At 48.4% G+C, this 14,206-nt stretch overlaps 1 protein-coding gene across 1 annotated transcript in view; it reads left to right on the top strand.

Annotated features, from left to right (window-relative positions):
- Positions 1-14,206, top strand: part of LOC142258917 (uncharacterized) — a 199,684-nt gene that overhangs the window by 170,097 nt on the left and 15,381 nt on the right. Inside the window, exon 4 of the mRNA XM_075331474.1 lies at positions 13,285-13,375. Within this exon, the coding sequence (XP_075187589.1) occupies positions 13,285-13,375 (91 nt within the window). The remainder of the gene's footprint in view (positions 1-13,284; positions 13,376-14,206) is intronic.

Genomic DNA, 14,206 nt, shown 5'->3' with positions numbered 1-14,206 from the left:
CATGGACAATGCTGCCAGGTGTGTGTCTTGTCAGATGTATGCCTGCCTTGAGCAGCCGTTGGAGGGTGAATATGTCTGCACTCGATGTCAGCGTGTTACATATTTGGTAGCCCAGGTAACTGATCTAAATATGCAGCTCACAACACTCAGGAGCATTGAAAACCTGGAGAGGAGTTTAGAGCTCACTGAGCGGCTCTGGCTGGGGCCAGTGATATGGAGGAGGGTGGAGGTGGGGAAGGTCAGGACCCAGAGGTAGGTAGCTGGTAACAGAAGAAGAGGTAGGGGGGAAAAGTGTCAGGGAGCCCTGATCTGGTACAACCTAATAAATATGCCTGTGTGGCTGATATTAGGAATGCAGGACTAGGATCACTACAGCAGGACGTTGCTCCTAGTAACCAGGAAAATGGCTGCTGTAGGAAGGAGGGAAATAGGAGAGCAGCAAAAGCCAGATGGATGATGGTGCTAGGGGACTCTATAATTAGGCGGACAGACAAGGTTATTTTTCGTCGAGACCATGAATGCCGAACAGTGTGTTGTCTGCCGGGTGCTCGGATTCAGCATATTGCGGATCTGATAGATTGCTGGGTGGGGCTGGGGAAAATCCAGCAATCATGGTGCACATTGGTACTAATGACAAAGTTAAAAGTTAGAGGCAGATGGAAGGTCCTTAAAAATGATTACAGAGAACTAGGAGAGAAGCTGAATTCCAGGACCTCCACGGTGGTGTTTTCAGAAATACTACCAGTGCCACGAGCGTCACTAGAAAGACAGCAGGAGATTAGGGAGATAAATATGTGGCTTAGGAATTGGTGCAGAAAGGAAGGGTTAGGGTTCATGGAGAACTGGGCCGACTTCTCAGTCAGCTACAGGCTCTACAGTAGGGACGGGCTGCACCTCAATGGGGAGGGTGCAGCTGTGCTGGGGGAGAAAATGGTCAGACGGATGTAGCAGCTTTTAAACTAGGATTTGGGGGGAGGGAGGGTAGTGGAACAAATAAAGGAATAGATAGAGCATATAGAGACAGTGAAACAGTAGGGGTCAATGAAGGATTAGGGGGGTCTGGGACATGCAAGAAAAGTAGGGAGGCAAGGAGTAAGGAGTGTGTTAATACTATTAAATGTCTACTGGCAAATGCAATAAGTCTTGCAAAGAAAATGAATGAATTGGAGACTAATGTCAAGCATGGATTATGATGTGGTGGGCATTACGGAAACCGGATAAGAGCCATGACTGGGTGACAAACGTAGAGGGTTATACTACATTCATGAAAGACAAGAAAGACAAAAATGGTGGAGGGGTGTGTATATTTATAAAATCTAACCTAAGACTTGTGCTAAATGATGACATTGGGGGGAACTGCAACAATGCAGAATCAGTATGGGAAAATGTACATGGGGAGGGGAATAACGGAAAGCTACTAATTGGAGTTTGCTATAAGCCTCCTAACATACCTGAAAGGTAGAGGGTGAAATGCTGCAACAAATTGAAAAGTCATCAAATAATAATAATAATAATTGGGTCCTTTTTATGGGGGATTTTAACTATCCAGACATTCAGTGGGACATGGAATCTTCTGGTTGTGTTAAAAGTTGTAAGTTCTTATCTACTATTCAAGACAATTTCCTCTCTCAGATGGTAGATTAACTGACAAGGGGAGATAATCTGCTAGATCTGGTCTTGTCAAATAGACCGGATACAATTTCAGATCTACAGGTCCGAGAGCACTTGGGAACCAGCGATCATAATATGGTAAGCTTCAAAGTAATATTCAATAGAACATTTAAAAGGGGAAATCCTAAAACCTAGAATTTTAGGAAAGCTTATTTAACAAATTAAAGGAAGAGCTTCATTGTGTAGATTGGGACAAAGTCATGGTAACTGGGGATACCGAACATAAATGGGGTAAGTTTAAGCATATACTACTAGAGTCCTGTAAAATACTTATACCTCCTAGTAAAAAAATGTCTAGGAATAAAAACAAAACCTCTATGGATAAATAAGACTGTACAAAGTATAATAAAAGAAAAACAAATGGCATTCAAAATCTTGAAGGGTGAGAATACAGAAATAGCATTTCAAGATCATAAGGATCTCAATAGGAAACGTAAAAAAGAAATAAAGCAAGCAAAATTAGCTACTGAAACAAAAATCGACAAGGACATTAAAATAAATACCAAAATTTGTTATAAATACATTAATGCCAAAAAAGAAAACAAAGGATGGTATTGGTCCATTAAAATATAGTAACAAGTTAATTATAGAGGACAAAGCAAAGACTGAGATATTAAACCGTCACTTCTCATCCGTGTTCAGCAAGGAACAGACTGTTTCAGGGATCATTCAACAAGTCAAAAATCAAAGTTCACCACCTGATATTAATTTAACACAAGAAGTACGTCTGCGTCTGAGTAAATTAAACATTGACAAATCCGCTGGGCCAGATGGCATTCATGCACGAATATTGAGGGAACTGAGCTCAGTAATTGACAGACCACTGTATCTCATCTTCTTAGACTCGCTTGTAACAGGATTGGTTCCTCAGGATTGGAGGATTGCTGATGTGGTACCGATATTTAAGAAAGGTAAGAGGGTGGATCCAGGCAACCACCATCCAGTAATTCTGACATCAGTAGTATGCAAAGTTTTTGAGGGCATTTTAAGAGATGACATGCAAAAATATTGCAAAAAATAATATAATAACTGACAGACAGCATGGATTCATGAAAGATAAGTCATGTCTAACCAACATGTTGAGGTTCTATGTGGAGGTAAGTGCAAACCTGGATATTGGTAATGCAGCTGATGTGATTTATTTGGACTTTGTAAAGGCATTTGATACTGTACCACATAATAGCCTTATAGCAAAGCTTCAGTAGGGACTAGGGGAAACTATATGCACATAGGTAAGGAATTGGCTAAAAGATAGGAAACAAAGAGTAGTCTTAAATGGTATATTCTCTAAATGGGCTATAATTATCAGTGGGGTACCGCAGGGATCTGTGCTAGGACCAATCCTTTTTAATCTCTTTATTAATGACCTTGTGGATGGGATTGATAGTAAAGTGTCAGTCTTTGCTGATGACACCAAACTATGTATGATATTAAAAACTGACCTTGATAGTAAAATATTACAAAACGATATGGATAAAATGTCAGAATGGGCAGATACTTGGCAAATGAGATTTAATGTTGATAAATGTAAAGTAATGCACTTAGGACGGAGTAATCCTATAGCTGCATATACTTTAATGGAAGTAATCTTGGGCTAAAGAACAGAAGGACTTGGGTATTCTGATTACAAATAAGCTGAGCAGCAGCACTCAATGTCAAGCAGCAGCTGCTAAAGTAAACAAGATGTTAGGGTGTATAAAAAGAGATATTAGATCCCGTGATCCCAATGTATTGTTACCCCTCTATAAATCACTTGTAAGGCCACATATTGAATATGGGATCTAGTTTTGGGCTCCACATTTTAAGAAGGACATACAGAAGTTAGAGTCAGTTTAAAGGCGGGCAACTAGACTACTACAAGGAATGGAAGACCTCCCATATGATGAGAGGTTGAAAAAGTTAGATATGTTTAGCTTAGAAAAAAGACGTCTCAGAAGAGATCTCATATATATGTATAAATACATGTGTGGTCAATATAAAGGACTGGCACATGACTTATTCCTTCCAAAGACAATACTAAGGACCAGGGAGCATACACTGCGAGTGGAAGAAAAGTGATTCCGGCAGCTAAATAGGAAAGGGTTCTTTACAGTTAGAGCAGTCAGACTGTGGAATGCCCTACCACAAGAGGTAGTAATGGCAGATACTATAACAGTTTTTAAAAGAGTTGGATTTCCTCAGTACACAACATTGTCGGTTATAAATAACTTAATATCAAAATGTAAAATTGTTGGAGGAAGGTTGAACTAGATGGACCAAGGTCTTTTTTCAACCTATGCAACTATGTAACATGACCTCTGTGCAAAGAGAGAGGAGCTCACAGAAGAGCATTTAAGTAGTTGGTATCAACCTACATGTATCTATGTAGCGTAATAGTTACTAAAAAGCTGGATAAACCCTTTAATCTCTCCATCTTCTCCGCACCTGTTATTTGATTCTTGCATATGATGGAATCTAATTTTAGTGAATGACACTCGGCTCCACACTCGAGTCTGATATATGAGAAAATATACAACAGTGTCAGCACGGTGTAAGGGAAAGGCCTGGAAAAGCATCTACGGAGACGCCCCAAATCTATAACACAGAGTGCGCAGGATCCCTGGGACTGAGCGCAGGTCAGAGAATTGGGGCTGTAAGGCCAAAAACACAATAATACAAGGGTTGAATGAAAAGTAATGCACCCACCTTCATAACACCTCACAGATGTAAGCGCTGGTATGGGGCTGGTACTGGACTGTTCAGTAGACTCTCCTCTATAGCTCCAGTTGGTGGGGAACCTTATCAATGAACGGTTGTGTTATTACAGTGTAAAGAATGAACCCTGTGCAGACGATCGGTCAATGTGATTTAGACAACGTGCTGTTATTGAATTCCTGACAGCAAAATGTGTCACCCCAAAGGACATTCATCAGAGAATGCAAGCCGTGTATGGTGATTGTGCTGATGTGCACTGTGCGTCGTTGGGCCAGTAGTAAGATTAAAGATGATGAGGCGGGAACGTCTGACTTGTGTGACAAAGAAAGAGTTGGACGTCCTGTTGTAATGGGATCAACAATTCAGACTGCATCATTAATGTAGAAATGGATTTGAATACTGTTTCAGCAATTGCCCACAAGGGGGCAGTGTCAGACTGTGCAATCACAAACACAGAGCTGGGAAATCCCCTACTGCAGCTTGTGTGTGAAAACCAGGAAGAAAAAAAAGGGCGGGAAGGTTGTTCAGCTCCAGAGCTCAGCCAGAGGAGAGCTGCGTGTGGTCTCCCTGAACAGAGGGCTCTTTTGCCACCGGAGTCTTGGAGGAATCACCCTGTGGAAGTGGTTTCTGCCATTCCCGGTCTGCAGGACTTTGTTTTCACCAAGGATCTAACCGGACTGCAGAGCATCGCAACCAGAGTGTAAGTGCAGGGGCTGTGACCTCCCTTCTTCTGCTCGGCGTTCCCCGGGACTAAAAGACTGATTAGAATCCGTTACCAGCGAGGGAAGATCAAAGGAAAAGACCGAGGAGCTGCATCCCTTCAGCGCTGCACCGGGACCCATCATCGTGAGACTCCAGGCCTGCGACGTGGGAGCGGTATCTTCTTCCGGGATAGACTGGTACGTGATTGTAGGGAAAGTTAGGGAAAGTTGCCGCCATTTCTTTGTTGTTGTTTTTCCTTTCTTCTTGCTGCGTACCCGGAAGGAGTGAAGATCCGGGGACTCCACCATACTCATGTGTGCAGATAGTTCGGTTGATTGTATTATAAATATGTTTCCTAGTAAAGAAATGTTACTACTGGTAAAATCTGAGTATGGGGGTTTTGTTGGAATAGAACATACACACACACCCGCGGCCCTACCACCAGTCGCTTCATGTGGCGTAGTCGGCAGGATGTGTGACCAACAAAATCATCCCCCGGTAGTAACTTATAACCGGACAGCTCCCCCGCCGTCTATTGTCAATCAGGTGAGGAAGTTTGACGGACGGAACTATCCTGTAACTGAATGGACTGAACAACTTAAGATAGTGGGGGAAATGTATAACACTGATCCTAAGACCTTAGCAGAAATGGCCATGCTAACATTAGAAGGGGAAGCGTGGACGACAGTCAGGCTGGAGACGGTTAGGGGCCAGCGTACGTTGGATGACTTGGTGCGGGTGCTGGAGAACACCTATGGGCCGACCACATATGCGGGAACATTGCGCTATATGTTCTTCCGGCGTACTTAACTCGAGTCGGAGGACATTCCTCAATATGCCAATGCCCTTCAAGTGCTACTAGAACAAGTCGGTAGAAACGAAGAACAGATAGCTAGTACGGGTACCCGTGACCTGGTGTTGAGAGATCAGTTCGTGACCGGATTGAGAGACCCGTACCTTAACCGCTCATTGCAAGATCTACTCCGGATAAATCCGGCCTTTACGTTCGCTGAGGCCAAACAAGAAGCTATAGAACGTTCAAGGGGACCTGTCGTGGAGACACAGACATATACCGCGGCTTGCAGGTCCATATCTGGTATCGGGACTCCGAACAGCAACACGGAAGAACTGAAACAGATGGTGGCAGAGTTGCAGAAACAGGTGTTACAGCTCACCTTAGACCAACAGGCGGGCCGGCAAGCGAGACAACAACCCAGCCGGCCGATGGGAAGATGCTGGACATGCGGCGATCCCCGCCATAGAGCCAACCGTTGCCCCCAGAACTTTCAAGCTCCTCCACAGTCCGATCTACCAGAACCAGCAAGTCATGTCCCACAACAGTGGCCGCCTTTAAACTAGACGCCCCTGCCAAAGAGGCTCACTCGGCAGGGGATGCCAAAGAGAGGGGTGTAGGAAAACAGAGCCAGCCACGGAACAAACTTGCATCAAATAGCCCCACCCTGGAAGTATTACTGGAAGGGATCGCCATACAAGGGTTAATGGATACTGGGTCTCAGGTATCCACCATCTCCGAGCAGTTCTACGAAGAATGTCTAAAGCCGCGGGTTGCCTATGACCCTGATACCGCCATCAAGATCAAAGCAGCCAATAATCTACCCATTCCGGTGACGGGAGTTGCCTGGATGAACACCGAAATCTGTGGCCAAGATCTCGGGAAGAGAGGGATAATCGTGGTCAGGGAAGGCTTTGGATCAGAAACGCCCATGATTATTGGGATGAACATCTTGAAAGACCTGAATCTGGTGTTGCTTACCAAGAAGGGGCCCAAGTACTGGCAAGAAGTGACCGCACATAGGGCCACCCGCCGTGCCTTTCAGCAAGTGGTCCGGACCTGCAACCTCCAGCGAATGACAGAAGAACAACTGCCGCTGGCCACGGTCACCGTACCCCGCCATACTAGGATCACCTTACCAGCTGGGAAAGAGACAGTTATCTCACTACCCCTCAGCACCATGAGACAGCTTGAAGGCGTGGAGGTGCCGAAGGAAGGGAAGCTGAATCCACTAGTCGCTCGAACTCTAGCAGTAGTGAGAAAGGGAAGAATTCCTGTCAGGCTGGGCAACACGGCTAACGTGAGCGTTGACCTAGAAGCCGGGACACAGCTCGCCCGAGTCTACGCTCTAACCGAAGAGGTGAACACTATGAGCCCCCTCCAGTTTGTACCGTCTACAGAGGGAGATTGGACAGTGACGGTCTCTGCCATGGCCGCTGTCGCGGGTGACACCAACGCGGGGCGAGAACTACGAGAGAAGTGTCAGTTGGATGTATCCCAATACTCCAAACGGGAGGTGTCCCAGGTGGAAGAGCTACTTCAAAAGCATCAGGCGTCCTTTGCCCGGCATGACACCGACTTTGGGTGCACCACCAGTATCAAGCACGAAATCCCCACCGGTGACACTGCTCCTATCCGTGAAAGTTACCGCCAAATTCCTCCCCAGCAATACCAAGAAGTGAAAAATCTCCTGAATTCCATGTTACACGCGGGAGTGGTACGAGAAAGCCAGAGCCCCTGGGCGGCACCGGTAGTGTTAGTCAAGAAGAAGGACGGATCCCTGAGATTCTGTGTGGACTACCGCCGTTTGAATGCTTGCACCATCCGGGACTCGTACCCTTTGCCAAGGATCGAAGAATCCCTGACAGCCCTGAAGAAAGCCAAATACTTCTCTTCGTTGGATCTGGCCAGCGGATATTGGCAGGTACCTATGCATGAGAAAGATAGAGAGAAGACTGCTTTCATCTTACCCATGGGCCTGTACGAGTTCGACCGGATGCCCTTTGGTCTGAACAATGCGCCGGGGACTTTCCAGCGGCTGATGGAGCGCTGCTTGGGAGACTTCAACTTCGACTTCACCCTCATCTACCTGGACGACATTGTAGTCTATTCGGCCACATTTGAAGAACACCTGCAGCAGCTGGGCCGTGTGTTCAGTAGGTTGAGAGAACATGGCCTGAAGTTGAAACCCAGCAAGTGCCGTCTTCTGCAGCCCGAGATCAATTACCTGGGCCACCGGATCTCAGCCGAAGGTGTCCAGCCATCTTCAGAGAAGATAGCCGCCGTACGGGATTGGCCGCAGCCCACAAACGTCAAGGAGGTCAGGGCTTTCCTGGGGTTGGCCGGCTACTACCGGCGGTTCGTCAAAAACTTCGCCCGACTTGCTGCACCCTTGCATGACCTGCTTCGAGGGACCACCAACAGCCCCAGAGGACGACCCATCAGCTGGGGACCCAGCCAGGAAGAGTCCTTCCAAGCCCTAAAGGGTGTCTTAACGTCTCCCCCCATCCTCGCATATGCGGACTACAACCTGCCCTTTCAACTACACACCGATGCCAGTCTACAGGGTCTAGGGGCAGTACTCTCACAGGTACAAGAAGGCAAGGAACGGGTCATAGCCTATGCCAGTCGGTCCCTACATGAGGGCGAGAAGAACCCCACCAATTATAGCTCGTTCCGGCTGGAGCTGTTGGCCCTAACGTGGGCTATGGCGGAGAAATTTGCAGGGTACCTCACGGGGACCGAAGTACTAGTCCTGACCGATAACAACCCGTTGGCCCACTTAGAAAATGCGAAGCTCGGAGTCATGGAGCAGCGTTGGATGGCTCGGCTCTCCAAGTTCAATTACAAGATCAAATATAGGGCTGGAGCTGAGAATCAAAATGCGGACAGCCTGTCTAGAGTGTCATACCCCTTACTCAACCGAGACCGGGATGAAGAATTAGAAGGGGACGAGACGCCTGACTTTGCAAAGCTCGCCCAACAGATGGTGGATTACCGCCAGTTCGTTGTGGGCGAAGCTGGAACTCCAGTGGGAGTCGCCTTGCCACCCCAGGAGTGGTGCAGGATCCAGGACCAGAACCCTGAATGGGCTCTACTCAAACAATGGGTGAAGCGGCAGCAGAAGCCTCCCGCCGATATACGGGCACGACTGTCTACCGGGACCTTGACCCTGCTCAGTCAGTGGAACCGGCTGATTCTGAGAGAAGGAGTGCTATACCGGAAGGTTCTCTTGTCGCACATGCTGGAGGAATGCACACAAGTTGTGGTGCCTGATCAATTGGCCCGTGAGATGGTGGCCCAAGCCCACAAAAGGAATGGACACTTGGGAATAGACAAGACCTTTCGGTGGATTCAACAGTCCATCTATTGTCCGGGGCTCCGCAAGCTGGTTGAAGACGTCTGCCAGACCTGTCGCACCTGCGAACTACACAAGTTCCCTGAGCAGCGTGCACCTGTTCAGACAATTAAAACATCCAGGCCCCTTGAGCTGTTGATGGTGGACTATCTGCTGATTGGGACGGCGAGCAGTGGCTATCAGTACTGTCTAGTCATGGTGGATCACTTCATAAAATTCGCTGTCGCTGTCGCTACCAAAGACCAGACGGCTGAATCGGCTGCTCGGGCCATCTGTCGACAGTTCATCCATGTCTACGGGTGCCCGGAGAGGTTGCACTCCGACCAGGGGGCTTGTTTCGAAGGCCGAGTCATCGAAGAGCTGCATCGGATGTATGGGATCCAGAAGTCGAGGACCACTCCTTACCACCCACAAGGGAACGGTGCATGTGAACGCTTCAACCGGACCCTACTCCAGCTGATCCGCACCTTGGCCGATGATAAGAAAGACCAATGGCCCCAATTCCTTCCTGATCTAGTATGGGCCTACAACAACCAGGTCCACTCTGTGACTGGCTACACCCCACACACCCTTCTCTTTGGTCACCCCGGAAAAGGGGTCCATGACCTGAACCTATTCCGCCCTGGAGATGATGTCTGCCATAACTACCCCTCCTGGCTAAATGCTCACCGACAGAAGATGGAGACTGTACACCGGCTGGTGAGCCAACAAATCCGGGGCCAGATACATGCTGACCCACTCCCCGTGCAAGAGCAGCCCTTGAAGTTGGGACAGCTAGTCCTGCTCCGTATCAAGAAGCCCCAAGGGAAACTTCGAGCCAAGTGGGAGACTGAGGTCTACCGGGTAATCGAACGCCCCTACCCCAACGGGCATGTATACCGAGTGCGGGGTGAAGACAGTCGCAGCATCCGCACTGTGCACCGAAATATGTTGCGTCCCTGCCGATCCCAGCCTGACTCCCCTACCACAGTACCCGGAGGGGGTGACGCTACCAACACGACTGACGTCACGGACGTTTCCCAGCATAGTGATCACATTGACTCTGAGATCGGTGACCCACCTACACAACCCAGTTCTTCCCCCGGAGTGCTGACTGAAGTGGGGCGTAAAGACAGTGACAGGGAGGGGAACAACCGACCCTTGAGACGCACTGACCGCACCACTGCTGGGATCCCACCCGGGCGGTCTTACAGGGACCAGTATGTATGGCCCACTTCTCAACCAACCCCTGTGACATCTGCAGTCATCGCTGCTTGGGAACCGACGGTAGTTGACAGGGACTGCCAACCTTTAAGTGGGGGGGTATGTAATGGGATCAACAATTCAGACTGCATCATTAATGTAGAAATGGATTTGAATACTGTTTCAGTAATTGCCCACAAGGGGGCAGTGTCAGACTGTGCAATCACAAACACAAAGCTGGGAAATCCCCTACTGCAGCTTGTGTGTGAAAACCAGGAAGAAAAAAAAGGGCGGGAAGGTTGTTCAGCTCCAGAGCTCAGCCAGAGGAGAGCTGCGTGTGGTCTCCCTGAACAGAGGGCTCTTTTGCCACCGGAGTCTTGGAGGAATCACCCTGTGGAAGTGGTTTCTGCCATTCCCGGTCTGCAGGACTTTGTTTTCACCAAGGATCTAACCAGACTGCAGAGCATCGCAACCAGAGTGTAAGTGCAGGGGCTGTGACCTCCCTTCTTCTGCTCGGCGTTCCCCGGGACTAAAAGACTGATTAGAATCCGTTACCAGCGGGGGAAGATCAAAGGAAAAGACCGAGGAGCTGCATCCCTTCAGCGCTGCACCGGGACCCATCATCGTGAGACTCCAGGCCTGCGACGTGGGAGCGGTATCTTCTTCCGGGATAGACTGGTACGTGATTGTAGGGAAAGTTAGGGAAAGTTGCCGCCATTTCTTTGTTGTTGTTTTTCCTTTCTTCTTGCTGCGTACCCGGAAGGAGTGAAGATCCGGGGACTCCACCATACTTATGTGTGCAGATAGTTCGGTTGATTGTATTATAAATATGTTTCCTAGTAAAGAAATGTTACTACCGGTAAAATCTGAGTATGGGGGTTTTGTTGGAATAGAACATACACACACACCCGCGGCCCTACCACCGGTCGCTTCACTGTGACAGCAACCACGGAGTTACACATGGAAAACATAGACATATTCAGGATGATGGTCGTATCAGGGAGAAATTGTAAGCACAATCGGCATTTCAAAGGAACATGTAGTCACATTATTGCTCTGCTTGGTTATGGGAAGATCTGTGGACGATGGCCGCCCCGGATGCTGACGTCTGTCATGAAAGCCACAGACTGGACATTTACCAGGAAATCCTCTCACGTTACAAGAATGAAGGTGACGCCTTTCTGCATTCAATTGTGACAGGAGACGAAACTTGTGTACACCACTACGGACCGGAGCCGAAACGTCAGTCCATGGAATATCAGCACAAAGGCTCGCCCCAGAAAAAGACATTCAAGACACCGTCCTCAGCCGGGAAATCCTGGCCTCAGTGTTTGGGGCGCAGATGGCGTTATCCACGGGGATTTCCTACAACGTGGAGAACAATCACTTCAGAGCGTTACATCACAACGCTGCCAACTGTGAAACGGAGACTAACATACACTGAGGAGCTGATCATGTGACCCCTGACTCCTCCCCTCCATGTGACATCATCACAGGTCCTGTAAGCACAGAGCAGCCATATATCTCATGTGCGGCTCTGCAGGTGGAGGTGTGTGGAGATTCCCCATTACTGGGGCAGGGGGCATTAACCCCTTCAGCTCTGAGACTATTTGGGGCGGGGGAGGTTCCTCTCTGTTCCTCGGATATAATGGCGGCGGCTCTATCTGTCTCGGTCACATATGTTCTGCTGATATTCCGGCCTCTGTACTGGGAAATGTCGTCTCCATCTTGTTATATTCTCAGAGTTTTCCCTATAGTGAAGGAGATTTCTTGTATCTCCAGTAATTGTATTATTCCACCGGATTCTTTATGATGTTACATCGTCATCTTTTCCCCATTCAGGTCCCTACAATATCGGATCCTCTCAGTGAAGATCTTCTATAGAAGAGAATTCTCCTGATCGCCCCGTGAAGGATGGATATGGACAGGGACAAGATGGCGGAGAGGATATTACCCCTCACCCTAGAGATCCTCTTCCGGCTTACTGGAGAGGTGAGAGATTCTGATGGCGTCACATTACATCATTCTTATCTATGGGAATAACAGATGGACAGAACTGGAGAGGTGAGGACTCTGGAAATGTCTGGAGTGAGATTTATTACTGTGTCTCTCCATAACCAGGATTACACAGTAGTGAAGAAGACCTCTAGTGAGCGCTGTCAGGCCCCTGTGTCTGAGGGATGGGGAAGACCCCTGAGCCCAATCACGGGGCCTCCACCTCACCCCCCGATACATGAGGACATCAATGACCAGAAGATCCTAGAACTCACCTACAAGATGATTGAGCTGCTGACTGGAGAGGTGACACTGCTGGGAATGCTGGGACATTATACAGTAACGCTATGAAGGGATCGGGGGTGACGGTATCATTGTATGTGTCAGGTTCCTATAAGGTGTCAGGATGTCACCGTCTATTTTTCCATGGAGGAGTGGGAGTATTTAGAAGGACACAAAGATCTGTACAAGGACGTCATGATGGAAGATCCCCAGCCCCTCACATCACCAGGTAATAGACAGGACTAAATACACACGGCCTATAATTATCTGTATGTAAGGAATGAATTCAGTCCCTGTATGTGTCTCCTCCAGGTCTATCCAGTAAGAGGACAACACCAGAGAGATGTCCCCGTCCTCTTCTCCCACAGGACTGTAAACAAGAAGATCTCGATGTTCCTCAGGATCATCAGGTAGATGGAGAGAAGGTGCCATGAAATCTCCCTATGATGTGTAGACGGCTGTGAAGGTCTTGTGCTCAGTCTTGTTTTATCCTCCAGTATTATATGTGTTATACTTGTGCAATGAGAGCGGTGGAGATGGCAGGATTAGAGCTGATCATAGATGGGACTTCTCCATCTGTCTGTGACTTTTACAATATTTGTTTCAGGGGGAAGATCTGCCCCATATTAATACTACAGAGACATATGTGAGGGGTGATGAGCGGAGTAAAGAGGAGATTCCTACAGATAACCGCCCAGGTGAGTAGTGACCACTAAATGCAGAGAAGTCAGATTCTTCTCAGTCACCGGCTGTGGCTGATTTATCAGGGTTGTAGTCCGGCCATATCAAATGGTCACCATTCTGCTGCTAGACCACCACATGCTCCTCCACCCAAAACTGTCCCCATTATTTTGGGCATTGGACGCCCTTCTGATGGAGTGAGATCTATATCAGCCGGATCTCACAGGTAGGATCCATCCTATCCTCTGAAATTAAAAGATTTTGACCCTTAGCTGCCCAGTTCTCTTATCTGCAAAGCCAAATGACAGCGTACGTAGAATGTGCAGACACCTTAGAAAATCATGGGAAGAAGAATCTAATCAGTATGGTGGACCCCTAAGAGAAAGTGGAGGGTAATGAAGCTGGTGACGTCTAAAGGCTACTTTACACGCTGCGAATTCGGTCCCGATATCGCTAGCGTGGGTACCCGCCCCCATCTGTTGTGCGACACGGGCAAATCTCTGCCCGTGCCGCACAACATCGCACAGACCCGTCACACATACTTACCTGCCCGGCGACGTCGCTGTGACCGGCGAACCGCCTCCTTTCTAAGGGGGCGGTCCGTGCGGCGTCACAGCGATGTCACTGAGCGGCCGCCCAATAGAAGCAGAGGGGCGGAGATGAGTGGCCGGAACATCCCGCCCACCTCCTTCCTTCCTCATAGCGGCCGGGAGGCAGGTAAGGAGAGGTTCCTCTTTCCTGCGGCGTCACACATAACGATGTGTGCTGCCGCAGGAGCGACGAACTACATCGTTACTGCTGCAGTAACGATAATCGAGAATAGACCCCCATGTCACCGATGAGCGATT

The sequence above is a fragment of the Anomaloglossus baeobatrachus genome, assembly GCF_048569485.1.
Source record: "Anomaloglossus baeobatrachus isolate aAnoBae1 chromosome 5 unlocalized genomic scaffold, aAnoBae1.hap1 SUPER_5_unloc_18, whole genome shotgun sequence".
NCBI lineage: Eukaryota > Metazoa > Chordata > Amphibia > Anura > Aromobatidae > Anomaloglossus > Anomaloglossus baeobatrachus.
Note: the sequence above shows the minus strand (reverse complement) of the source record. Positions and strands in the feature narration are given on the sequence as shown.